Source organism: Purpureocillium lilacinum (assembly GCF_023168085.1).
Source record: "Purpureocillium lilacinum CBS 284.36 DNA, scaffold_1, whole genome shotgun sequence".
Lineage (NCBI taxonomy): Eukaryota > Fungi > Ascomycota > Sordariomycetes > Hypocreales > Ophiocordycipitaceae > Purpureocillium > Purpureocillium lilacinum.
The window spans coordinates 2067056-2093080 of record NW_027072111.1 but is presented as its reverse complement, the minus strand read 5'-3'; the positions used below and the strand labels follow the sequence as shown (position 1 = coordinate 2093080).

Genomic DNA, 26025 nt, shown 5'->3' with positions numbered 1-26025 from the left:
GATGCGCGTTGTGGACATTACTCAGTGCCGATGGGGCACCTCCCACGGGCCAAAGGCCTCGAACCTTCACCCTACGGCGGTGGCGTCCAATCGCTCCGACCGGCGCTGCCCCTTTTGGGAAAACGGTGGCCGCGTGGAGCGTGGCTTATACGTCGTATTGCCTCGAGTTTCCCCCTCCGCTCCATGTTTCCTCCCCCCCGGGAGTTGCATCGGCCACTGGGCCTCTGGCGTCGGTGGGTAATGGGGTCATGCTGTCAGTCACCCAACAATGGCGATTGAAAGAGCTCTCAAAGTGCGGAACTGTCACCGAAGAAGGCCCAAATTCCCGTCGAAACCCGTTCGCGGAAGCGCGGCGGCTGCTTTGCCCGCACCAAGTCCGGCCGCTTTGAGGCCGATGGCGAGAGAAGTCGATGTCGTGCTCGCTCGTGGCACGACGCCGCACGAGTTTGGCTCTCGACATGACAGCAGGAAACGGGGGAGGATGGGGGAAAAGGCATCATAGCTCGGGAAAAGCGGCATGGAGCACGCAGCGTGTCTGGTGTGTGTTGGAGGGAGGACCGCGCCGGGCAGTGATGTGCATGGCGCAGCCCGCAGGGCAAGCCACAACCACAGGCCTTTTGTCACGCCGAGGGCAGTGAAGCGCAGCACAGGAGACGCCTGAGCCAGCCCCATCGATGGTGAGGGAGAGAGAAAAAAAAAGTCACCGGTGGTCTGGGACGTGGCGGTACCTGGAGGCGGGACTGTCCGAATGTCCGGGGTGGCTTAGGTGGGCGGCAGCGAGAGAAGAATCCATAGTTGACCCCCCTTTGGAGCGTTTGATGTTTCCCCCCGGCGAGTTTCGTTTCGTCATTCGTGGTCGTGTCTGCTACTACTTGAAATCAACGATCCCATGGGCCGTCCCAACAACGAGTCCCCGAGCTCGAGCACGCGACTCCTGCCTCCCTCCGATGCATGTGCTCAGACGACGCGCGAGCCCGCTCAGCACTCCAAGACAGACATGTTGGCCCCGATGCCGTGGAGATGTGACGCCGACTACCGCTACCGCCGCCGAATCCAACGCCAATGGACGACGAGTCCCCCTCCTCCTCGCTCTCGCTCCACACGCGGGAGCTCCTGCCGCATCACGAAGAGCCAGACTTTGGCGGCAGCAGCAACCTGAGCTTGACCCCCCTCCCTTCTTGTTCATGTAGTGCCTCCCTCCCACTCCTCTCTCGTCCAACGTCAAAATAAGAACAGTCGTTTGACAGCCCTATGCAGCCCAGTCCAACTCTCGCGTCGGCAGCGTTGCCGAACCGTCCCCCCCTGACTCCACGGCCCAAGCCCAAGTGCCAAGACTCTCGCGAGCCGACAGCTCCGATCTCACACCCCCATCACGGTCTCTAAGTCTGTTTGACCGACTGCACATCAGCCCGGCATCTTCGACATCCTTGAGCCAACGCGGGGTGCCGGCACGCCATCCTGGCCCTGCCGCGTCGTCGTCATCGGCCCTGGAGGCCTCCCGTGCCGGCCCGCGACTGCAGAGCGGAAGCGGGAGCGGGAGTGGCAGCGGCAGCGCCGCCGCCACTAACAGCAAGAACACGACGACTGCCGGTGCCTCTACTACGACTACTAATACTAATACCAAGCAAAAGTATCCCGCAAACCTGACCTGCCCGCTGTGCTCCAAGCGCTTCACCCGTTCCTACAACTTGCGCTCGCACCTGCGCACGCACAACAACGAGCGCCCCTTCGAGTGCTCCGTCTGCGGCAAAGCCTTTGCGCGCCAACACGACCGCAAGCGCCATGAGCGCCTCCATCTTGGCGAAAAGCAGTTTATCTGCCGCGGTGATCTCGACATCGGGGGACAATGGGGATGCGGCCGCGCCTTCTCGCGTGTCGACGGCCTGGCGCGTCACCTCCGCTCTGACATGGGCAGCGAGTGTGTCCGGCCCCTGTTTGACCAGGAGATGAGGCAACAGCAACAACAGCAGCAGCACCAACAGCAGCAGCAACAACAGCAGCAGCAGCAGCAGCAGCAGCGGGGAGTCATACAGCAACTACCGCCGCTACAAGTCCCCACCCTGTCAGCGACAGCAATGATGACGCCGACGAGAACGACATCACTGACGCAGCATCTGCCGATGGGATACGGGGCACCGCAGCAGCAGCACTTTGGAAGCACGGCGGCAGCATCGCCCATGGATCTAGACGGCGGCATGACATGGCCCTCGCTAGATCACCAGACGACGGCGAGCTGGACGAGCATGGCGCCCCTTCCCGCCGCGCTGCTGGCGCAGTACCCCTCGCTCGCGCGCATGAGCTGGTCGCCAGCGGCAGCATCTCCCAGCGCGGATCCGTTCTCGGCCATCGAAAGCCTGTTCGACTTTGACAGTGGGACGACGAGCGATGCCGCCGGCTCGCGGACACCAGGCGCCGGCTCTGCTTACACCAAGTGGTGGAGCTCCTACACAGACGCGTCCAGCGGCATGAAGGCCCAGGAGCACGGCGAGGATCACCCAGACCCGGGGCAGTATCGATGAAGATGAAATCGGCGGAAGAGGCCGACTATGGCAGCCCGTGACTACAGTACACGGACATACTTTGTGTCTGTTGGTCTGAAACTCTGGAGGAGGCCAAGCCCTTCTGATACTCGTCACGGCCCGCGAGAGACGGCCCAGACTTCGACGTCGATTCGAGCTGTCCGATCCTTGGGCCTACAGGCCCTGCCTCGGCGTCTCAAAGGGGAATGGGAATGGTGGGAGCACCACGTCACGACACCATGGTCACAGAGATATCCACCGCCATGCCAGGCCACGTTCGAGTCGTCGCCCATAAAATCAAACCCGCCTCCTCTGGGCGTTATTCATCCTATTTGCGCTGCACGGGATGTGATTAGGGCGCGGGTACCCGCGCCTTGATCCGCCGTGGGTGCCGCTTGATCCGCCGTGGGTGCCGTTTGATCCGCCGCGGGTGCCCACGCCCCTATCAAGTCCTTGCGCTTCACCACCGGCGCGGCACTCCGCATCGTCCACATCCCTGCCCCAGGTCCAGCATGCCGCTCCCAGCCCTCTTCAACCTCTGCCTTTAACCTCGTCATGTATTCCGCGCTCCGCAAGTCGAACCAGTGGAAGATATACTCGACCTCGAGGTCGCGCACATCCCTTTTCAGCAGGGCTATGACCGCCTTGCACCGGCTGCGGCGGCGGCGCCGTGGACTCTCCTCCGCGTCTGCTTGTTGTCGTCTTCCACTTCCTCGCCTCCGCTGCGCCACAGCTGCGCCCCCTCCTTTAACGTCGCCGCCATCGTCGTCGTAGAGCATGACTCGCAGCTGCCGGATAAGAAAGTGCCGAAGCAGGACCCCGTGAATCAGCCCCGCCATCTTGTGCTCCGTCCTGACCGCCTGGTCGCGCTCGAGGACTAGCGGTACGGGCGTGGCGTTAAGGAACGCGGTAATGATGGCCCGCGACGGGATGGGGATCCAGAAGTCGGTGGAGAGCGGGCGGTACTTTAGTTCCCGCTTCAGTTCCTGGACGTTCGCCGTGGGCAACGCATACTTGCAAATGGGACTGGAATCCCAAGGTGAGCTGTCTCGACGTCGGCTACTGGGAGTTGGCCTTGGTGTTTTGGGAGGCATGATGAAAAGCAGTGGCGATGGCTACTCCAATAGATGAACGGAGAGAGTGTCCGTGGCCGCAGAACTATTGAGCCGTCAAAAGTCTCGTGGTGCTTTTGCATCTTATAGGGATAGTAGAGAAAAGAAACATTGCTTTGAGCGGCGGTCCCGCCCTGAAGGGAACAAACGGACGGCCAAGCCTGTTCAAACACCTTTGTCGTCGTGCTGTGAATCTGCGCCGCAAAACCTGCATGAATCGCGTGCAGTCAGAACAAACCTGCTGAACGTCCCGGCAAATATCTGTTCAGAAAGTCTATTGTGTCTATGATGATGGTGACGGTGATGAGGCTGCTTTGCCGCCTTTGGCCTTCGTCTTCGTGGCGCCCTTTTGTTTCTTGGCCTGCTTTTCCCTCTCTTTGCCCTTTTTAATGGCGTCGACGAGCCCGCCCAGCTCCTCGGCCTTGCGACGCTCCTCGTCCTCCTGCTCTTGCTTGTCCTTTTCCGCCTTTTGAACGGCGCGCTTCTTCGCCTGCGCCTTTTCCACGCGCTCGATGAGCGCGTCGCTCTCCTGCCACAGCATCTTGGCGACCTCGTCGTCCCTGACCTCGGCGCGCGCATAGTCCACCTCCATGCACTCCTTGACGAGCTTGCCGCCGGGGCCGCGGCCCAGCTCGCCGTCCATGGCGGCGTAGAGGATCGACTGCGCGGCCTGGTACGGCGACTTGAGCAGGAACCACGGCACCAGGTAGCCGACGAGGTAGAGGGCGAGGCCGGCGAGCGAGCCGCGGGTGAGCCAGCGCCGGGTGCCGGGCGTGCGGCTCAGGCCCGGGTCGACCATGATGACGCGCGCGTTCATGGGCAGCTGGTCGGGCCGCTTGTACGAGTCGAGGTGCTTCTGGAAGGCCTGGCCGAAGACGTTGAGCGCCATCTTGCTCCGCGCGTAGGCCTTGCCGGGGGACCAGGTGCTCTTGCTGAGGGCCTCCTTGAGCGACGGCGAGCCGATGTACGAGGAGCACGTGGCGACGATGATGCGCACGTCGCGGTCAAACTGCTGCGCCTTGATGGCCGGGCTCAGTATGCCCAGCAGGTGGAAATTCGCCAGGAAGTTGACCATCCACGTCTCCTCGATGCCCTCCTCCGTCTCCCGCCGCCTGCCCCCCGGGGGCGTCAGCGTCGCCGCGCAGAGCACAATCATGTCGAGGCGTCGCGGCGGCGCATTGTCGATCCACTTTGTCGCAAACTTGCGGATGCTATGCAGGCTCGAGAGGTCCACCTGCTCAGCGTAGACCAACTGGTTGCCCGTCTTGTCGCGCAGGTCCTGTATGTACTCGACGAGGAAGGGGTCCGACGCGGGCGAGTGCGTGAGGAGGACGAGCTGGGCGCCCCGGGCGGCGAGCTCCAGCGCGGCCTGCGCCCCGACGCCCGAGGTGCCGCCCGTGAAGATCACCACCTTGCCATGGAGGGGGCGCTCCGAGGTGTTGGACCGGCCGGCCGTCCAGCGCTTGAGCGTGTAGAGGACGGTGAGCGTCAGCGTCGTGTAGAAGATGGCCCAGCGGTTGTCGCGGAGCCAGTCGGGCGGGCCGTGCTCGATGACGTAGAAGATGAACGGGATGGGCATTTTCGTGGGCGGGCAGGGCAGGGCAGGTAGGTCTCGCTCGTGCGAGAGCTTCGGGGGGCGCTACCGGCGGGTCGTTTCGGCCATTGGCGACCCAGATGATGCTGTGTTGAACGGAGATGGAAAGGCAGCGTCGAGGTGACGTTTTGTTTCAGGGAGCTCAAAGCTGGGCCGCACGTGACGGCCCACTGGTAACTATCACCCACAATACCACTGCTCCGGGTCTCCGACTTTTTGCCCCGTCATTCATCACAATAAACTGCACGACCTCTGAAACGAGAACCGTTGCTATAATGTTTTCTCATTCCAAGGACTGCCCTATTGATCATGTCGCCTATGGCCTGGCATTGCCTCCTCCTCGAAGCCTCAGCTGTTAAGTGGAACACGGCATCAACATCGTGCTGCAGCACTACTGCCACAGCTTACAACATGATCTCGTGCAATTCATCAGTATTAAGAGATACAAATCATCACAGTCTCCAGCAAAAGTACAGTCTCAGTGGCCATTGGTTCCCTTCTCGTGCTTGTGCTTCCTCATCCAAATCTCGCCAATCGGGTCTCCGTGCTCGGCAACACACTTCCACTCGCCGATGCCCAACTCACGCGGCGCGCGCCTCACGCCCCTCCCACCGCCGCCGATGATGAGGTTCCCCGGCCGGTAGGTCTCGTCCTCTTTCAGCCTACGAATGACGCTCCCGTGGACGCGCACGTTGGACGGAATGTCGCGCACCTCGCCGCGCGGCAGCGGCCAGCGGATCGGCTTCCACGAGCCGTCGCCCTGCAGGTCCATGCGCCGGAACGGCAGCCACTCCATAAAGTTCCAGGCCGTCACCGCGATGGTGCCTAGCCCGTCGCCGTAGACGAGCGAGTCGTGGATGCGCGACGTGTGCGCCTTGTGCATCAGCTCGTGGAACGTCGACCGCGGCATCGTCTCGTCTGGCTCATCCGGCGCGCGGTCCTTGCCGTTGGTGATGTCTGGGCTCGCTGGCATTCCGTCTTTGACGCCGTTGGTCTCGTCCTGGACGCGAATGTCCGGATTCTTCACGCGAGTCCGCTTCCCAGCCTGCGGCCCGTAGTGGTTGACGAAGCTGTCGCACATGCATCCCATCTCGGCTACCTTTTCCATGTCAAACGGCAGCCCGGCCTTCATGGCCTCTCGCACCATCCACGCCAGAGGCACGTGGCTGGCGCTCTTGCGCTCGTCGAGGGCCTCCCAGCCGCCACCAATGTCGCCATGGCCGCCTGCAAACCACACCTCGTCAATGTCCTTGCTCTGCTCGTCTTCCTCGCACTCATCCTCGGAAGGCGCGCCGGATGCGCACGACTGGGCGTCGGCGTCAGGCCCCCGCTGGCGGGACCGCGATCGGGGCCGATATGGCGCGTAGCGGGCTTGCACCATCGACTGCCTCCTCTGTCGCACGTTGCGGCGCTCAGCGTCTTGGTTGGGCGTGAGGAACGCTGTGCTTGCTTGTCTCTCGCGCCCCGCGTCGGGCTTCTCTGTCGTCGCCGGCTCGGCACCCGACTTTGCAGCCGTCGAGGCCGTCTGCGGCCTATGAGACGACCCTGGTCGATGCGCATCCATGCTCCTTCGAAACGGATCCAGGAACTGGTCCATGTGAAGGTGATGGTGATGGTGACGGGGCTTCTTGGAGCTCGGATGCTTCTGGTACATGAGGTCCTGGCGGAACTTGGCCCGTCGCTCGTCGATGCTCACGGCGTGACGGATCACCTTGGCGCTGCTGCGGGCTGTGTATGGAAACTTGCTCCGTTGCATCCACGCATTCTCAAACTGCGGCACCGAGTTGACCGTGTCGAAGAGACCCAGGAAGCGGATCCTGCCCACGGGCCGCGAAAACGTCTCGCGGAAGCCCTTCATGAACTCGTGCATCTTGTGGGCCTGCCTGTCCGCCTCGGTCTCCTCGCGCTCCTCCTGCTCCTCTTCTGACGAGTCGTGCTCGGGCCCCGACGAGGGCCGCCGGGCCTGCCACTGCGCAAAGGCTTTCCACGCAAATTTGACCATCTCCTCGTTGCCGTGCGACAGCAGGCCGATGTGATCGAGCATCTCGGCGAGGAAGCGCGCGATGTAGGCGCCGCGGCTGAAGCCAAACATGTAGATCTCGTCGCCCGGGTTGTAGAAGCGCATGAGGAAGCGGTACCCACCGACGACGTGCTGGTCGAAAGACGACCCGACGGCCGAGTCCTTGGCCTTTTGGTACCAGGACTTGACGCGGGCGCGCAGGCCCGAGTGCGAGAGCGAGTCGGACACGACATAAGTGCCGATACCAGCTGTCGACATATGGCGTTAACAAGGGCACGCAAACATGCCGCGACATGACGGGGATTTGGCTGTAGACTCACGCTGGTAGTAGTGGTACTGGTCTCCGGCGGTGCGGTCGAGCATGCGAAAGATCTTGAGGATGTTGCTGTCGCTCTCGTCGCCGTGAAACTTGTTGCCCGTGCCGTCGAAGCAGAGGATGAGCTTGCGCGGGCCCCTGTCGCGGCCGCGCGCCGTGCTCAGTGCCGTCTTGGGGCTCATGGCGCCGGCAGAGAGGTAGTCTGATCCACCGTCGTGATAGGGGGCGACGAGTGTAGTCTCGCGCGCGAGCGCAGAGCTCGGGTCCAGGAGTCTGCCTGCCATGGCCTATTATGTTATACCAGTGCGCCGCTCTCCTTCGGCAGTCGTCGGACGCAGCGTCTCCTCCTCACACCAGCTGAGATGCCGTGCTGCTGTGCTGTTGTTGTTGTGGTGCGTTGGACAAGAGCAACCTCGGAGGTGCGAGCTTGACAGAACGGGTATTCCGCGATGGGATGGCTGCGGTGCGACAACCTCGCTCTTGAACGACGAGTTCCAGTAGGGGCAATGCCGGGACGACGGGGTTGAAGGGCGGGAGGGGGAGCTGCTGTGTCTCGGCCAGTCCACGGGCACACATATGTATGTATGTATGTACATACATGTATGTACGTATGGGTAACCGGGACGAGGCGATGGACATTGCATTATGTTGCGCCGGCCCGCCTGCGTAGCTTCAACCCCGTGGCCGCTCCCGCCTGCATCATCCGACAGGAAGAACGGACCGTCCCTCATGATCTCCAGCGCCCCGGCTCGTGGGTCGTCGAGGCTCAAAACGGAGCACAAGGTCCACGATGCATCGCGGGCGGAATGGCCCTTGCCGCCGGGCGTCCTCGAAAAGGGCAAATGAGGCGTGCGGCCCGCGGGCTGAAGTTGATGATCACTGCCGCTATCAAGTGCTGTGGACCGCCTCTCCCGCAACGGGCAGCATGCAGCATGCAAGAGCCGACCGGGGTGGCTGCTTGGGCTATGGCGGCATTGGCCAATCGAGGAGAGGATGTTGTCTCCCGCACCGCAGTTTCTCTGGACTTGGGGCGAACGCATGTCTCAGAACGGGCGACCAGAGAGGGGACCAGAGAGGGCGGCCGGGAGAACCAAACCCAAACAAGGCGACGTCGATGAAGAGTCGCTGCTCAGCCGCTGCGGGCCATCCCTGCCATGTCCATAACGGGCACGTCACACTGCGCGCGGAAAAAGAAACGCGGGCTTGTCCGCTCATCCAAATGTCCGATGCGCATCGCTCAGAGAGAAAGCTGGACGGACTGGGGGTTTTGCGAGCGGGGAGCTGAGCTGTTGTCGCTTGCTCATCTGGTCGAACCGTGGCAAGCCGGATCGTTGAGAGCGACACTCTCCCTTCAACCAAGGCCTGCCGTTCGTTGCAACGCGTGCGAGTGCGACATGCTCAGTCGGTAATTAAACGGTGCAGTCCGGGGTCTTGGGGGGACGCCCTCGACGATGGCACTGTTTTTGATGACGGGAACCCTTTGCAGTAACACTTCGTATGCTGCATCGCGAAGAACAGCCAATGAGCCATCTCCAGCTCAGACACGGCCGTTGATCCATCGTGGGCCAGAACCACCGGAGAGGGGAGGGGCAGCAGGCCCGTCGGGTCATGACACATCGCCTGCAGCCATGCCGGCTTGCGTCTGCCCGCCCGGCACAGCGCTGCATGTTGTACAGAGCAATATGTGTGCTTCACTGCATGTGCATTGTAGGCCGGGGATCGACTGACCATCGTGCGCCGTGTTTGCTTCTTGGAGTGAGGTGTGGCGTCGGTGCAGGGAAAGAGCCAGGAAAGAAAATCACATGGGAAAAGCGGGTGTCTTGAATATTGATGCGGTGTGCGTGTCTGCTCATGGTAGACGAACGAGCGGGCGAGGAGGGGGTGTTGAAAAGTGAGGTGTAACGTGTAGGTTTCCGAATGCCGAGCTCCTTCGAGACGCGGGTGTTTTTTGTTAGTCGTCGACTAATACGGGCCGTCCCGCGCGGCAAGCGCTACCAACGGCGTTGAGGCGTACCAAACTGAATTGGCAAGTTTGTTCTTGCACCGCCAGGAAACACACTGCCGCGGCAGGCCATCGCCTTTTGGTCATGTCGGACAGGCGTACGAAATGTACTCCGTGCAAGTACTTGGATTGACAACCTACCCAGACGCAAAGTCGAGCAACTTATCACAAAGTACCTGAACCTGATGCTAATTCATTTTCGCGCACGAGCCTGGATACGAAGTACAATACACGACCAACTGCCGCCGCCTGCTTCCATCACGGAGGAACAAACATACAGGCACCGAGCGAGTCCTGCCCTATCCTCGCCTGTCCACCTCACACCACCCCATCACCATCATCATCATCACCATCATCACCGGCGAGCAGTCTCGACCCCCTACAGCTTACTATCCTTCCACGCGGGCTTCCTCTTCTCGACAAACGCACGCACCCCCTCGCGCATGTTATCCCCCCCGTCCATGCGCCGATACACGCCCGCCTCGACCCTCCGCGTGCTCGCCTGCGGGTCCTCGGCCTCCCACCCGCCCAGCAGGCCCTCGCGGCTCACGATGACCGAGTCCGGGCTGCACTCGGCCGCCATGGTGGCCGCCCAGCGGAGGGCCTCCTCGACGGTGGCGTTGGCGGCCGCGAGGTCCGCCTCCTTTTGCTGTTGCTTCTGCTTCTGCTGCTGTTCCTTGGATAGCTTCTTGGCTGCCTTTGCGGAAGCCCCGCGGGTGGAAGATGGTGACGACCACAATCCTGGAGTTGACGATGATGATGATGCCCTCACCACCCGGTTCACGATCCCCCACTCCTTCATCTCTTCCGCCGTATAGTCCGTCCTCCCCAGCAGGGCCATCTCGCCCGCCCTCTGCCTTCCCACCGTGCGCACCAGCCGCGGCAGCGCCCCCGCCACGGCCACCACCCCGACCCTCACCTCGGGCAGCCCAAACGTGGCGCCCTCCCGCGCCAGCACCATATCCGCGTTGAGCACCATCTCCATGGCGCCGCCGAGGCACAGCCCGTTGACGGCCGCCAGGACCGGCTTCTTCCCGCGGCGGTTGCTCAGCCCGCCGAAGCCGCCCTCCGCCCAGCCGTCGTCGCGCGTCTCGGCGGTGCGCTCCCCGCGCTCGTTCTGCCCGTCCCACTCCTTGAGGTCCGCGCCGGCGGAGAAGGCGCGCGCGCCGCCGCCGCCCGTCACCACGGCGCAGCGCAGCCACGGCTCGGCGTCGAACCACGTCCAGAGCTGGTGCAGGGCGGCGTGCTGCGCGCGCGTCACGGCGTTGAGGTGCGCGGGCCGGTTGAGCGTCACGAGGAGCACGTGCGGCCGTGGGAAGGCGATGAGCGTGTCTGGCACGGGGGGCGGCGCGCTGTGGAAGGTCGGCGTGCCGGGCGCAGCGGAGGTGTCGGACTGCGGCCCGCCGACCAGGTTGTAGAGGCCCTTCTTGTCGACGTTCATTGTGGTATGTGTGGGCTGCTGTTGTGGCGGCGACTTTGTAGCTTGAGGTGGTGATGTGACGCGGGTGTAAGGTGAGAGTGTGTGACCTGCCAGGCTCCAGCTGTATATATCGTGGCAAAATAGAGCTGCGCCGATACGATTGCCGTCGTACAGCTTCCTCCGAATCAAATATCCTATTCAAAGCTCTCAATGCCGCAGCTTTTGGAAGGTGTCGGGCTCAAGCTCACGGTCGGAGGAAGTCATGGCGGGAATCTGGGGAAAACCACCCCGAGAAGTGGAGGTCTGGGCGTCCGCCCGCGCGGGGGAGGCGGCGGCTGTTGGGTTGGGGAACCTCGGCACCTCCACCTCGGCCCCAGGAACCGGCCGCCGCGCGCCTCGGACTGTCGACGAGCTGAGGGCCTAGCAGCTATTATCAGTCGTCGTCTTCGTCGTCCAACAAACACAACTCCGGTCGCGCTCTGCTCCTCGGCCCCCAATGCCGCCTCTACATATTCCCAACACACACGCGCGAATCGAATGGTGCACAGTAATACACGGTTTTGTATTCCCTACTCCGTACATCAATGTGGTCATGCGCGAATGCCGCCCGTACGCCCATCGGCCCTCCAAACGCCCGCACAGTCGAGTCCACGGCCCAAGTCGTCGTCTCGTCCTCGCGTAGCCCCTTCGGTTCCCTTCTTGAAGGGTAAAATGACTAGGCCGTACAGCCGCCAGTCAATCCAGTGGCTGCAGGTCTCCAACGAGGTCGTCGGCGAAAAATAAGAAACAAGTGTTTGTACATGAACAGTTCCCTCTTGGAACACCCCAATGCAAGAGTCTGGTCCCTCCAGACACGGCGACTGAAATGCAGGTCATCGTGGCACTCCCGGTGCCCATCTCGGCCACCTAGTCCATGTGTGATGTGCTCAATTCCACCCATGTCAATGTCAGATTGTATGCCCATCTGCAGGTACAACGGTGTGAGTGACGGCACCAGGGCCTCATATCTCGCCAGCAACCAGAACCGTCGTCTCGAGGGCGGAAATGTCCAGACTTCAAAATGGTATCGAAAAGGACCTCTCCGTCAAATCGTATCGTCTCACTCTGCTCGTCATCTCGTCTTGTAAATGGCGAAGCCGCAACGGCATCGCACCTGCTGCTTGTAGCAGCTCGGCGTAGAGCACTAGGAGTGCGTCTACGCAGGCAGCCCACGCTTCTCGCATTCGGTGAAGAAAATCACCATTCGCCAGAGCTTCTTGACCAGGTCCTCGGCCTCCTCGTCCAGAGCCTACACGCGACGTTAGCCATGGTACTCACTCACACATTGACACCTCCAAAGGGATAGGGAGGCTTACCCCTTCGAGCTCTTCGACCAACCCGGCCGCGGTCCCGCGCTTGCGAATGTGCTCCTCCACCGTCTCCACCAGCATCTCCTCCTGCACACCGAGATACTCGACAATCTTCTTCTCCACAAACGGACGGAGGCGGTCGCGAATGATGCCCTCGTCCATGTACTCCCACTTTACCTCCCAGTCCCAGAGGCCATCCTTGTCCGTCGGAATCTCCTGTGCCAGCGATCTGACTGCCTGAGATATCTCCTCCTCCGTCATGCCAGCACCCGACGACAGAGGCTCCATCTGCAGAGGAATCAGCGGCCGCTTCGCCACCGGCTCGTTGTCCTCGTCGTCCAGGAGATTCTCCACTTCGGCAATGGTGCGTCGCTGGGGCACCGCGCGAGATGCCTGGGCTCGCTGGGCGGCTGCTCCCAAGGACAGCTTGAAGGGTGCCGGAGCCGGTGCGGCAGCGGCCGGGCGCTGGCTCATCTCTCGGTCTTGCTGGTCGAGGAAAGAGTCGGCTTGTCCGCGTGCTCTCTCGAGCTGCTCCTGTTCCCGACGCTTCTCCTCTTCCTCCTCTCGGCGGTCTGCGTCGTCGGCTGCCTCCTCGATGGCGCGATCGATGGCGCGCTTTCGTTCCCACTCGGCGCGGTCGCGGTAGTACGGGTGCGTCTTGCGTGCGGCCTCGACGTCGTCGTCCCATGCCTTTTCTCGCGCAAATTGCTCGTCCCGGCGCCGCTTGCTGAGCTCAGCCTCCTGTCTCTCTCGCTCCTGCTCGCGCTCCAGCGCCTGCTGGCGGATACGCTCTCGCTTCAGCCACTTGCGTTCCATTTCGAGGTACTTCTTGTGGTCCTCGTCCTCTCGTCTCTGGATGCGTCTGCGCTCCAATTCATTGTCGCTCGCATCCGTGTCTTCGTTTTCGCTCTCGTGATGCGCACCACTGCCATTAACAAACGAGATGCCGCGATCGGTTCCGTTCTGGCCCTTGGGGCCCGTTGGAGCGCTTGACACAGCGCCACCTCGAGGGCCGACCGGAATGTTATTGGCCGACGTGTCGTTCTGACGCTGGTGCCGTCCGGCAATCTCCTCCTCTCGCCGTAGTCTCTCCATGTCGCGTTGGTTGCTGCGCTCACGGAACGCTGCGATTTCCTTCGCCACAACCTCTCGCATCTCAGCAGGGATGTCGGCCAGCTCGTCCTCTTGAGCTATCGAGATGTTCACAACTTCCACATTTGAGGGTGCGTCCGTGTTGCCCATGGGCGTGTCGTTGGTCGCGTCGGTTCGGGTGCTGAGAGGGGGGTAGAAGAGCTCGCGCTGGACCTGCTTGACGGCACGGCGTGCGGCGTCCAGCCGAGCCTGAAAGTCTGGGTCGCCGGCCTGCGACTCTGCCAAGGACTCTTGATGCTCCGCAATCACCTCGTCGACATTGACCAGGAGTCTGGTCTTCTCGATGCCCTCGTAGTTGTCGTCGTCCTTGGGCGGCTCAGCAACGCCGGGCTGTCGCTTTACCGGAACCTCAAAGGTTTCTTCTTTGAAAAGCTTGAGCGCGATCGAGATTGCGTCCTCGTCGTCGAAGAGTGCGAACCCAAATTTCTTGTCTTTATGGCGGGGCCAGAGACTTGTCGAAATATCCCACGAGAGCAGTCTACCGACTGCGCTGCACAGGTTCCTGACATCTTCCTCTCTGGTGAGCGACTCGGGGATCTGGTAGAGGACAAGCGATCGTAGCTTCTCGTCGGGGGTCGGCGGGATCAGTATCTGGGGCTGCTCCCTGTCTCGTCCAACTCGATCTCTGCCCGGTTCGCCGCGGCTATCGCTGCCCAGTCCCGGGCGACCACCTGAGGATGTCGACGGTCCGTCACCTCGCCCGCTGGGCGCACCCGTGCCGAGTCGAATGACAGGCGCGTTGAAGTTGATGTTGGGCATGTTCGCCGGGGGCTGGAAGCTCGCGGGGAGGCCGCCGGGGCGGCTCGACGTCGAAGGCGCGTTGAAGCCCTGGACACCGGGCGGCGTTCCACCCATGCCTGGGGGAGGAGCCATACCTGGTGCCGCCAAGCCCATGCCAGGTGGTGGGCCTGAGGGGAGGAGAGTGTTAGAATCGATGCTCATCTCGTCGTCGCTGCGAGCGACGGTATAGGATTCTGGGGAGGAGGGTGCATCAGTACCGAGACCGCCGGGAGGAGCTCCCATGCCGGGAGGCGGTGCGCCGTAGCCACCATAACCGGGAGGCGGCGCGCCGTACGGGTTTCCTGGGGAGAGGTGGGTGGTTAGCAAGCTGTTTCGCGAGTTTGTTTTCCCTCCCGGAATAGTAAGGTCAGCAGGCAAACATACCTGGATATTGGTTGTAAGACATGTCGCCTAGGTCGTCGTCGCAGTCGAGGAGTTGTTTGGCAAGCCTCGATCAGATCCTCTCGGAGCCTCGCGACGCAACGACGAGCTCCGCACGCCTGCCGTTTCCTCTCGCCAGAGAGCCTCGAGCCGCGCCGAATGACCAATCAACAAGTGATGTGCAGCTTTCGCAGACGACCGGGGAAGCGATGGACACGTGCGCAGTGTGCAAAGAGGCGGGTGGGTGTGCAGAATGCGAGTTTTCGCACCGCGGTGTTGGAGGTTGTGTTTCTCGTGAAACTGCCTCCCACCTGCGAGGCCGCTGTTGGAGCCGCTTCTAGTGGTGGAGCTGCCTGTCGTTGGAGGGTCCGCTTGCTGGGTCGTAGCCTGAGGTGATGGAGGTGGGCAACTTTTTTTCGGTGCGGGTGACTTGTCGCGTGCGGGTGACGCGCCGCCAACTGCAAGTACCAACAGCACGGCTTGGTGCAGCTCCGCAACAAAGTTTCTCCGGCAGCCGGGCGGTTTTTCATCCTCCGGCCATGCTCCAAGCTGCACTGCAACTCATCGACATTTCCAGCCCAGCTTCGCTGTGAACGCAACCAGGTGCATCTTAATCGTGCCAATTGGCGGCCCATTGACGCTTTGGTTCGCCAAAATGTGCGCTTACACACTCGATCAATAACAGCGTCGTCGCTAACCTCTCTCAGGGCCGCAACCACGCGGTACAGCAGCTCCGTGCTGTCACGGGTGCTCGTCTCGTCTACCCACGCCCGCGCATTCTCAACCTCCCTCCCCATGCGCTTCTCTCCCTCGAGCTCGAACCGCGACGCCTCGTCCTCGTCATCATCGTCGCGTCCTCCGCGCGTTCGTTCCAACCCTCTTGTAGGCAACTACGTCCCCGCCAAGCCACAGCAGCCTGCCCCAGGGCAAACACCTCCCGTGTCGACCGAGCACCCCCGATCGCCCAAGCCGCCCGTCTCGAGCGCCGAGGTCCCTCCCAATGCCGACATGCCGCCGCCTCCGCCGCCGCCTCCCGCTTCGACGCCGTCCTCATCAGCGGCTCCCGCTGCCGAGACCGCCGATGCCTCCGCCGCCACTCCCCAGCACCAGCACCCATATACGGCTGCCGACTCCTCCACCCCTTTCAACCTCGACATCGCCTCCATCATCGCCAACAAGTCCGCCGCGTATGGCCGCTCTCTTGGCATCGGCGACCCGCTCACCCGGCCCAAGGTCCGCGCCAAGGCCGTGGCAGGACGCACGGTCTTCATCAAGGACCGACTCACGCCAACGTCGGCGCCTACGCCCACCGTCGCCTTGCGCGTCCTCGACCGCATGTGCCGCGACCAAAAGGTCCGCAACAAGTACCACTCGCAAAAGTTCCACGAGCGCAAGGGCCTCAAGAAGAAGCGGTTAAGGAGCCAGCGGTGGAGGGCCCGCTTCAAGACGGGCTTCAAGGCCGCTGTGAGCAGAGTCATTGAGCTGAAGAAGCAAGGCTGGTAGAGGCCGAGGGCGTGTACAACTACGTGATGGATATCTAGAGCAGGAAGCATTGTATAATACATGGTATACGTCGGTCACCAAATATCAAGCGTGGACAAGCTATCATACTTCTCGTGTCTCATTTCTCGTTGCAAGCCGCTCAAGCAAAATCTTCCGCACGTCATTGAACCATACCGCCACAAATCATGGCCACTCGTCGTCCATCTTCGTCGGGCTCCCCATCGGGCTGGCCTTGATCTTTGGTCGGGATCTAAACACCGCCTCCATATCCTCCTCCCGCATCAGCTCCTCCGTCAACGCCAAGGTATCGTCCCCGGCCTCCGGCTCCTCGCTCAGCTTCGGGAAGAGGCTCCCTTCCCGGCGTGGTGGTGGTAGCTTAGACCTGCGTAGTGATCTGCGCCGCTCCAACTGTGCCTTTTGCTTGGCCTTTTCCAGGCCCGCCATGCTGCGCCTGGTGCGCGCAACCAGGTCGTCTTCGTTGCCAGTCTCATGTTCTCGAGGTGGCTCATTGGCTTCAGGGATAGGAGGCGATGGCTTCTTTGCGCAAGGCCCTGTTCCCAACGACGCCGGTCCCGCCGGGTTGGGATTCGAAGACAGCGCTGGTGCGGGGTCGTCCAATTCGCCATCCAGAAAAGGGTTCGTCCTGGCCATGGACAGCCGCGTGCGCTGCGCAAGTGACAGGGTATGTCGAGGCTTGGACCGTTTGGTGGGAGACGGCGATGCGTTGTTCATGGATTCGAGGATCTGGTCAGCAAGTTGTTGCGTCGGCGAAGGTACAGTTGGCGGCAGTTCTTGGTCCGGCCCTTTCCGCTTTGATGGCCCATCTCCGAGGGGAACAGCCCTGCGGCGAGAATCTGCCTCCACCGTTCGTCGCGTCGGGGACCGCTTTGAAGGAGACGGGCTCGACGGCGGCGAGGAGTCCCACAAACTCCTGCGCCGCGATGCGTCTAAGGGCTCCTCGTCGTGGTCTAACAACTCGTGAGCGGACTTGATCGGGAGTTCTGGCAGTTTCGAGGACTCGTATGCGGTCGCATGATCAGGGCCCGGGGCGCCGGGAAGATGTGGTTTGACAGGCAAACGCCTTGCGATGGGCGGCTCTTCTCTCCTCGCTTCGGCTTCCGCTGCTTCTTCATCCAAGTCACTCATCTCTGAGACGTCGTCTTCTCCTTCACTCTCATCATCGTTCATGTGCGGCGGCGCATGTTGTGGTCTCGCCAAGAAGCTCGTAAGCTTCGTGCCCTCTGCATTGCCGCGAATCTTTTTCAACTCGTCCCTCAGTCCGTCCACGAGATCGCGGTATTCATCCAGCATGGGCTGCTCGCGCTGGGTTATGTTCCTTACTCCGCGCATAGCCCCTGGACCGCTGATCTGGATATCCCGATGCTTTCCAAACTGGAGGTCGATACCCCTGGTCGCCTTCCTCTTGTCTGCCTGAGCACGGCGCTTGGAAGGGGAGGCGCTTGATGGTTGGCCCTGCTGCCCTCCAGACAGGTCGCCGCGAAGACCCTGCCATCTGGCCAGCCTCTCTCGCAGAACATTGACCCGGCCGTCAAGTTGGTCGAGAAGCCCGCCGTCGTCCTTCTCAATCTCGGAGAGCCTTCCCTGCTCCACGCGCCTCCAGACTCTATCCATCGGCATGGCGAACAGACCAGAAGGATGGCTTGCTTCCGGGCCTGAGTCGCCGAGCAAAAGGGCGCTCATCCACTTCTCATTGCCTGTCCAGTTGCCTCGCACCATCCGCCGCGTCTCTTCAAGGGCAGTATCAGACAGCACTGCCTCGCCGTCTGCACCACGCCGTTGCTTTGCAAGAAGCACCTCATTCCGGCGTGCCACGCCCCTCTCCTTGACGCTCAACAGGTCGGCAAAGTCGGCGTACCGAGACTTGGCGGCGGTCTTCGTCTCGAGCAACTGGCGGATACTGGCTCTGTGCGCCAGGGACAGCATTTTCAGTTGCGTATTATCAGTCGAGTACCCGCGTTCCTGAAGCGCCAGCTCGAGGGCGGCGGCAGGGTATGCTCGACCCGCCTGCACCTCGTTGGCAGTAACCAACTTCAGGACAGCCGTGGAAAAGACAGCCAAGGCCTCCTCGAGCCGCTCGCCCTTGCACTCGTCCAGCATCGTCTTGCGGATGACCGAGTCGCGGCCAAGAACGCCATTCTTCTTTGCATTTTCTAGCGCACGGAGGAGTGCGGCGCGTAGGTTGAGGGACTGGATCTGGTCGAGCGGCGGGAAGAAGGGCTTGAGCTTCTGCAGAGGATATATCAGTATCTCGTGCGAAGTGGTCGTAGTGCAAGACATGACGACGGAGCACTCACATTGGCAGCTTCCTCTGGGTCCCAGAGGGAAAACAGCCGGAACAGGGCCCATTCAACGCAGTGAATCCTGCGCTTCTGCCCTTGCACGCTCGCGCCAGTCGTAGCAAACGTCTCGGCCGTGATACCAGGCCAATCTGGTAGGAGGTCGAGGTCGAGGAGGTGCAGGTTGGTGAGGAAGACGGACACGGACGACGGCCCGGTTCCGTGACTCGCGCGCGAGGACGAGCTCCCCGTGGCAGCCGGCGCCTGGGCGCGGTGCTGGAGCGGTCGCGATGAGTTGGCGGGCACACGCGAGCTCGGCGGCGCAGCAGCTGGACGCGTCCTCTGCACCGCAGCCATGATGCGCGTTAGTTGTTGGTTAGGTCCTCCTCCGATGTCGACGCGAAAAGGGAGGGGTGCCCAGACGAATGCATCTCAGGCTATGTGAGCTGCACTCGACTTTTGCGTGTGCGTCCCCGCGGTGTGCTTGAAGGAGAAGAGGAGGACCAGGGGTTGGAGAGCTGGAAAGCTCAGCTGGTGGAAGCTGCAATCCATGCGCTGGTATATCCTCAGGCGCAGCTGAGTGCCGAACACAGACCCCGCCTTGCCCGCTATGGCGCATGCTGTTATGCGCCCGTGGTGGGGTCAAGCTGCCTGGTTGGGCTACCAAGGCAACCACCAAGGGTCAGTCCCCAGCACGTGTTCAGCGGTCAAGACCCCGCTACAGTTGAGGTGAGGGTGAGACCTCCAGGGCTCCGCCAGGTGGCCCCCGGCGAGCTACAAGTTGGTAATTTACGGAGGTATAAGTCCTGAGCTGAGCATCCGGCAGCTGGTGTTTCACCCTGGAACAGAACCGAAATTCACCAGACCGGCAGCATTGAATACAAACCTACATCGAGCAGTTCAGAGGGAAGCATCACTGCATGCCATCATCCAATGATGGGGCCCTCTTCCGGTCCCAAGGATTAGTGGCATGGGCGACAGCCAGGCGTCATCGGCCATCCTGCAGGGCCACCACCACGGCCACTGTAAGGTACGAGATGCCGTTTGTGTGACGTGTTGGCGTCAATGTTCATCGACATGCCTGACTAGACTGCTTTAACCCCGGCGAGACAGCTTAGATCAGAAAATCGCGATCTCGGCTAGGAGACTGATTGCCGTCTTTACGTCGCCACCTCCCCAGGCCTAGCCAGAATAGATGAAGCTCCGCTTGTCATCATGACTTCATCCTCCGTGCCGGTAAACCACCATATCCCACTGCAAGCAGACACTTGTTCATGTCTCGGTAAATCGCAGTCTTATACCTTCAACGTCGCCCAGCTCACAACACAAGGACCAACCGAGCATGCAATCTGCACTACGAACCACACTCCGCGCAACAGGCGCGGCACGACCTGCAGCTCTCCGCCGCCCCTACCACAGCACAGCGTACAACCTCCTCGCCTACAAAGACGCCCAAGAGCGCCATACGCTATCGCCACGCAGTGACGAGCACACAAAGTCTGCTACAGACGATGATGTCGCGGCGTTGTTGGACACTGCCTTTGGCCCCAACCAGCCTCGGCCCGATAAAGTAATCATCTCGGCCGAAATCGAGTCCAAGGGGAAGCCGAATCCGCTAGAGGCGAGCGGCGCGAACCAAGAGTTCAGCAAGCCGAGAGGCGATGAGCGTGCTGAGCAATACAAAGTCGTCGTTGAGAAGGCCGAGAAAAGCCGTATCGGGGGTACGCCAGGCAAAGGGGAGGTGCTTCGCGAATACCAGAAAACAAAGAAGATTACCAAGTTATCGTAACAGCTAGTGTAAATATGCAGTTCAGGCTGAACATATTGCTGTCCTGGTCCTGTCCATAGATCTAGTCGAGTGTAGTGCGGCCCGAGAGCCATGTCCGCTTCGTATGCAGCGGTTAGTTACATACCACCCAAGTCGCAGCGATGCTACCGTAATATCTACCACAAACTCTATCCAGCAGTTACTTCCGGTGTTCCTTTGAAGGACCGTCAGTAAAATTGTCGTCATGGGCGCGTCATATTTAATCCTGGGCCTCTATATAAGGGCAGGACACGTCCAGCGTCAAACGCGGCTCAGACCAGACGACCAGGCAGCACCTCAATCTCACCACCAAGCATATCGCATATTCCCACATTCTCGCTGAGAAAAACTCACCCCAACATGGCTTGCGACTGCGGCTCAAAGTGCAATTGCAGCGGTCCCAACAACTGCACATGTGGACAGGCCTGCAGCTGCAAAAACTGTGGTGTAAGCATTAAAGTCGCGTTTCCCGATGGCAGTGCTATACTAACTTCATGAGCAGAAATAGTGACGAAGTTGTCTTCCGGCTGGGGAGGCGCACGAACCATCAACCAGCCACCAGACAGGCTGAGCCGTCATTTGACCTTCTATGAAGTGGTGGAATACTGTACAATCGCTGCAATAAGGCTACCTACCTAGAAAAGAATGCGAGGAAGTGGGATCGCACCTGTCGATTCTCGACCTTGTGAAGAAGATGGGCAAGAGCTATGTACGAAGTACATTCCAAACGTGGCTGTCGAATCATCGATGCCTGAGGTCTTCAGCTGAATGCGAAGTAACAATTCCTCTTGTGCATTAATCTTCATGTGTAACAGCCATTCGCTGTCAAATCGAAAACCTAAGCGCCCGCTGCATGAAGCCTGGGATGACACCGCCCCAATCCTCACGGCTGACGAAGGCCGATTCAGCTCAGCCCGCAGTGCCACTACTCAACTCGGCCAGGCATCAATATCCGCGGACAATCCGACCCTTCTACCTACATCAAGCGCTTTCTTGTCGCGACTTTTCCTCCACGGCAATCGATAGACGCAAAGGCATCATGCCACAAGTATCGTCCATCGTGAGAGGGCTTGATACGCCCCAGTCTACGGAAGAGCGACCGAGAAGTCCTGAGACAAGGCTTCGCGAAAGCCCCGACATCTTCTCCATCTTCACTCTCACCGTGTCGTTTGATATCCCGTCTTGCGACCTCCCTTCGTTGAGGGGTATTCCTGGGGAGAACTCCAATGTCCCCGCAAGAAGCTATGGTTTGGGGACCGGTGTGTCGTGCGCCGTGTCCATCCACAAGACCGCCGACGAGGAGGCGGAGGCTTGCCCACCAGGTCCGTGATAACAAGGCACCATGGCGATCAAGAGTCAGGACCTGCGATATGACTGACCAGCAGTGCGCGACTCAGGTACCCTCGTTGCACTCAAGAGGTACAGCGCAACCCCTGACGACAGCCCTGGGGGTGGGCAGGCAAATCGGAAGCTGTGCCAGCTGCTCTGGCAGGAACTGAGCGTCTTTACGCATCCGTACCTGCGACGCCACGAGAATATCTGCCAATTGCTTTACGTAGGCTGGGACAGCAACTCGATTGTGCCGAATCTGGCCTTGGAACTCGCACAATATGGTAAATACCGAGTCGTAGTTCTACGCCGGCCGAGTGGAGCTTACATCTAATGTCAATTTTCGAATCAGGTACTCTGGAGGACTGTCTGCAGCACCTTCGCTCCTACAACTCGCCACTGAGGAAGGCCCATCTCAGCTGCGACATTGCGCTGGGTCTGGCGGCCATTCATGCTTGTGGGATGGTGCATGGAGATATCAAACCCGGAAACATCATCATCCAAAGCCATCCGTCACGGGTCGTCGTGGCCAAGCTGTCCGACTTCAATGGAGTCAGCTCCGCCGAGAGCTATGGATCAAACCCGTACTCATTTGGCACTCCCGAATGGCAGGCACCGGAAGCGGTAATCCAAGAGCCAACAATCGACTGGCAGCTTTGCGACGTCTACTCTTTCTGCATGGTCATTGCTACCATCTGGACGAGAACCGGCTACATTCCTCCGGGCGGTAGCTTTCTTGACAGCTGTCTGCAGTATCAGCTTGACAGCGAACAGAGGCGAGCCTGGGCCCTCGGCTGCAAGCTTGCGCCTGATGATTCAGAGACAAGCTTGCTCGGGCTAGCACTACGCGTGATATATAGCGACCTTAACATCTGGATTTCTTTGCCCAGAATCCTCACTTCCGGACTACCAACCGAACCGTCCAGTCGGCTTGAGATGGCCGTCATGGTGAACACTTGCTTCTCAGACTTTGCAACCCAGACGGGAAGAGATCTCAGGTAAGTATGACGCCTTCGTCGGTTGGTCAATGCCCACAGTCAAACGTTTACTGAAGCGTATCGTCAGTTTTGCACCCGCAGATGCAGGCTTCGTTTCAAGCAAGCCATATGACGCCGCCGACGTCTTTGGGGAGATGTTTGTACGTTCCCGCCACTGGAGCACCTAGTCGACTTCTCGGTCTCTGACGCATGGCCTTGCAGGTTTTGAACTCCTCTTACATCCAGCGACATAGATCATTCAAGGGAACCATGTTCAAGGCCTTGTTAGCGGCCGGCATCAATCTCCGAGACTCGGTGGAATTGCCAACCGTACTCGATGTTGAGGAGAACCCTGCGATGACCGACAACGATCTTTATGATTTCCTTATGACCCAGGATATTCGTCTCAAAGATGCCCTCCACGAACACGACAGTCTTTACCGGTTTGCCGGATTCGCAGCTAATATTTCCCTCTCGTATCTTCTGGGCATTGGGACTCCGGTGAAAGAAGATGCTGCCATTTCATGGCTGCGCCTGGCTGCCCGAGCCGGGGAAGGTAACTCCATACATCTTTTTGGCCCCCTTGAGCAGTCCATCAAAGTGCATGAGCCCGAGATTCCCCGCAGGCTCTGGTGTGCCTTCGGTACATTGGCAGGCTACTTTCACACAGCCGAGTGTCTCCAAGACACGGACCCGGTCCTCTACAAAACAGCAATGAAGATGTATCGGCGGCACTGCTGGGGGAGACGTGGTCATCAGATCAACAGCATTGAGCCGTATCTCCCGGACTGGGTCGCGCAGATTCGGCAGGATCCTTCTTTAGTGAACAACCAAGTCCCAAGTCGACGACCTGAAGTGCCCACCGACATCAAAGAGACTGCGCTGCACCTGTGCGCTGCCACCGGAGACCTCGAATCCGCCATGTACCTCGCGGGCTTGGCTGATGCCGACATTAACGCCGTGAATTCTCGCAACGAAACACCGATATTCTATGCGACACGGGCTGGTCAGTTCGAGATTGCCAAGTTTCTTTTCGATCAAGGAGCCGAAGTTGATGGAATTAGTACTGAGGGCTATGGAATCGCGCACGTCCTATCCATGATGGACGATGACCATGGCGCAGAACTAGCCCCCTTGTACGTCTCCCGTGGTGCCGCCCTAAACATCGCCGGCAAAGTGTCGCAGAAAGTGTCCAGAGACAACCTTACCCGTGGCAGAGGGATACCGCTATTCTGGGCCGCTTTGCACGTGCGTCCATTGTTATTTGCGGCTCTACTCGAAATGCACACGAAACCAGAGTTCCGGATCAGTCGAGCCGATGCCTTGCAATTACTCACACTGCTTTCGACTCTGCACCTGCACAACATGCTGGAAGCTGCCCTCGAGCTGGTGCAGGGCATCATTGACCCGGCGCAAGAGTCACCGAGAGATCCAGACATTGATAGTGTCCAGCGTATGCTTCAAGATTTCAGCATCAGCCCGGCGGAGCAGGACCATGACGGAGCATTCGTCACACCAGCCATTTCAACTGCCCTCCTCTTCAAGGCGATGGGTAACTGGCCTACAGATATTCTCCATCGGCGCTATATCTCACGCAATATGTTCAGCCGCAACAAGGAGAGAACTGTATCCGTTCTGCTGAAGCAAGGAGCAGATCCTCTTGCCTCCACCGGATCTCCCGACTCAGGTGAAGATGAGGTACAGCACAATACTCCTCTTGCTCTAGCCATATCCGCTGGTGACACCCGCACTTTCCGCTTGTTTATGGGGACTGTCAGAGAGCGCGGCGTGGACCTGCTTCCGTATCTTGCGGACCCAAGGCGCTGGGCCGGGTACAGCGCGCTGCAATGGAGTATATACAGTGACGCCCGGGACATTTTCATCCTTTTGCTCGAGGAGTACCCTTCGTTAGCCGATCTAGTCGGGGAGTATGGTCGCCGGCCACTCCATTCCGCGGCAATGAAGGAGTGGCCTGGATATGCCGAGGAACTGCTCCGCCGAGGCGCGAGCCAATATGACCGATCACGCGACCGGTCAACCCCCTTTGTCATGTCTCTTATGCACAGCCCAAATCTTGAAGTCGCCGAGCTCCTCGCTCAGCACTGCGACGACATGAACAGCATCCTGGGTCCTGATACGGAAAGCGGCTTCACTGCCTTTGGAAAATTACTCAGCGCCTTGGTCGGCTACCGCATGGACTTTGGTATAGACCGCCTTCGCTATCTCGTGGACAAGTTTGGCGCGCCGTCGTTCTTCTCCAAGGTAGACGAAGCAGATCACGAGGACGTCACGGTGTTTCGTACAGTGCTGCTCGAAAGAACAGCGCCCATGGACAGGGCGCAGATTGCCCTTGAGACGTCTGTTCTAGAGTTCCTGTTGACGATTTTTCCTGACCGGGTGGACTTCATCGACTACTTTGGTGGGGCTTCACTGCATTACGCGGCAGCGTACGGCAACTATCCGGCGGTCGAGGTCCTGCTCCGGCACGGAGCCAACGCGGCGATCGAAACGCAGCTAGTGAACGGAAGGGGGTTGGCCGGATACACCGCCCTCGATCTCGCGGTTCAGCGTCAGCGAGACGGCCCAGGAGATTGGATCCTCCGTGGGACACGGAGCGAGATAGATGCCTGGGAAGCGAACATGAAGAGCACCATACGGGCCTTGGTCGAGGCTGGAGGCGGCGAACCAGGCAGCGGCGTGCCGTTTCTCGACCGCCTGATGACACAGCAGGCAGCTGGCCGATTTTCGATGGTCCAAGTCTCAAGGTTAGGCGGTACGTAGTCACGATACTCCTTCCTTGGCAACGCATCACACTGTTCCCTGAGCTTGGGCTGACGACGTTTCTCTAAAGACAGGCCAAGGCGCTCCGACAGAAGCGGCGACAGCGACTGGCCGCTGACACTCCCGGACGATGGCCCGGGACATGCACAAGCAGCATCCGAGGCGGCAGGTCATCAGTTCAGCGAGCAAGACAGGGAACTGACAGAGATTATCGGTGAAAGCGGGCTTTCTGTTCGGATGCCGCAGGGGTCGCTGAACATGTTGCAGATGATGGTCGGGGCCGTGAACCCAACTGTGTTGACATCAAACATGATGGAGAGTCTCCCTCAGCCTCCTGCGGGATATCTCGACACTTTGCAGGCGGAGGTCTCGCAGAGGAGGGCCGACAGGTCAAGCTCTTCCTTGTCTTTACCTCCAGGCTGGGAGACGAAAAATGATGCATCGAGCGGAAGGGCGTACTACGTGGACCATAACACGCGGACGACATCGTGGCTGCGTCCCACACGATGAGCAGAAGACGTCCGGAGAGCAGTGGTATTGATGGATGGCAGAGTGAACGTAGTGGGTTTCTTATGTGAATAAGCTTCGATACCAATCTCGAGCTCGTGCAGTTAACAAGAAAGATGCGTCAATCGTCATGCAGAAATCCCGGTGTCCCCATGGCAAACCCGAGACAATTTGAATGC

General features: G+C 60.1%; 10 protein-coding genes across 10 annotated transcripts; 4 read left to right on the top strand and 6 right to left on the bottom strand.

The window, feature by feature from the left end:
- Positions 1-1062: 1062 nt before the first annotated feature.
- Positions 1063-2519, top strand: PLICBS_000353 (uncharacterized protein; the record flags this gene model as incomplete). Its single annotated transcript, XM_018318659.2, has 2 exons — positions 1063-1180; positions 1258-2519. 2 exons carry the CDS (start codon positions 1063-1065, stop codon positions 2517-2519), a joined length of 1380 nt encoding a protein of 459 aa, XP_018184184.2.
- Positions 2520-2842: 323 nt separating this feature from the next.
- Positions 2843-3613, bottom strand: PLICBS_000352 (uncharacterized protein; the record flags this gene model as incomplete). Its single annotated transcript, XM_018318660.2, has 1 exon — positions 2843-3613. One exon carries the CDS (start codon positions 3611-3613, stop codon positions 2843-2845), a length of 771 nt encoding a protein of 256 aa, XP_018184185.2.
- A 301-nt stretch (positions 3614-3914) lies between these two features.
- PLICBS_000351 (uncharacterized protein) lies at positions 3915-5210 on the bottom strand (the record flags this gene model as incomplete). The annotated part of the gene is made up of 1 exon (XM_018318661.2): positions 3915-5210. The coding sequence occupies one exon, from the start codon at positions 5208-5210 to the stop codon at positions 3915-3917; it is 1296 nt and encodes a 431-aa protein (XP_018184186.2).
- Positions 5211-5703: 493 nt separating this feature from the next.
- Positions 5704-7845, bottom strand: PLICBS_000350 (uncharacterized protein; the record flags this gene model as incomplete). Its single annotated transcript, XM_018318662.1, has 2 exons — positions 5704-7493; positions 7566-7845. The coding sequence occupies 2 exons, from the start codon at positions 7843-7845 to the stop codon at positions 5704-5706; spliced, it is 2070 nt and encodes a 689-aa protein (XP_018184187.1).
- A 2097-nt stretch (positions 7846-9942) lies between these two features.
- PLICBS_000349 (uncharacterized protein) lies at positions 9943-11004 on the bottom strand (the record flags this gene model as incomplete). The annotated part of the gene is made up of 1 exon (XM_018318664.2): positions 9943-11004. The coding sequence occupies one exon, from the start codon at positions 11002-11004 to the stop codon at positions 9943-9945; it is 1062 nt and encodes a 353-aa protein (XP_018184189.2).
- Positions 11005-12178: 1174 nt separating this feature from the next.
- PLICBS_000348 (uncharacterized protein) lies at positions 12179-14670 on the bottom strand (the record flags this gene model as incomplete). The annotated part of the gene is made up of 3 exons (XM_018318665.2): positions 12179-12271; positions 12339-14566; positions 14649-14670. 3 exons carry the CDS (start codon positions 14668-14670, stop codon positions 12179-12181), a joined length of 2343 nt encoding a protein of 780 aa, XP_018184190.2.
- A 770-nt stretch (positions 14671-15440) lies between these two features.
- PLICBS_000347 (mitochondrial 37S ribosomal protein bS21m) lies at positions 15441-16148 on the top strand (the record flags this gene model as incomplete). Its single annotated transcript, XM_018318666.2, has 1 exon — positions 15441-16148. The coding sequence occupies one exon, from the start codon at positions 15441-15443 to the stop codon at positions 16146-16148; it is 708 nt and encodes a 235-aa protein (XP_018184191.2).
- Positions 16149-16331: 183 nt separating this feature from the next.
- On the bottom strand, positions 16332-18802 carry PLICBS_000346 (uncharacterized protein; the record flags this gene model as incomplete). The annotated part of the gene is made up of 2 exons (XM_018318667.2): positions 16332-18395; positions 18464-18802. The coding sequence occupies 2 exons, from the start codon at positions 18800-18802 to the stop codon at positions 16332-16334; spliced, it is 2403 nt and encodes an 800-aa protein (XP_018184192.2).
- A 985-nt stretch (positions 18803-19787) lies between these two features.
- On the top strand, positions 19788-20246 carry PLICBS_000345 (uncharacterized protein; the record flags this gene model as incomplete). The annotated part of the gene is made up of 2 exons (XM_018318668.2): positions 19788-20166; positions 20242-20246. 2 exons carry the CDS (start codon positions 19788-19790, stop codon positions 20244-20246), a joined length of 384 nt encoding a protein of 127 aa, XP_018184193.2.
- Positions 20247-21291: 1045 nt separating this feature from the next.
- PLICBS_000344 (uncharacterized protein) lies at positions 21292-25849 on the top strand (the record flags this gene model as incomplete). The annotated part of the gene is made up of 6 exons (XM_065599585.1): positions 21292-21574; positions 21638-21865; positions 21934-22579; positions 22647-22719; positions 22781-25331; positions 25410-25849. The coding sequence occupies 6 exons, from the start codon at positions 21292-21294 to the stop codon at positions 25847-25849; spliced, it is 4221 nt and encodes a 1406-aa protein (XP_065455657.1).
- Between the last annotated feature and the right edge of the window lie 176 nt (positions 25850-26025).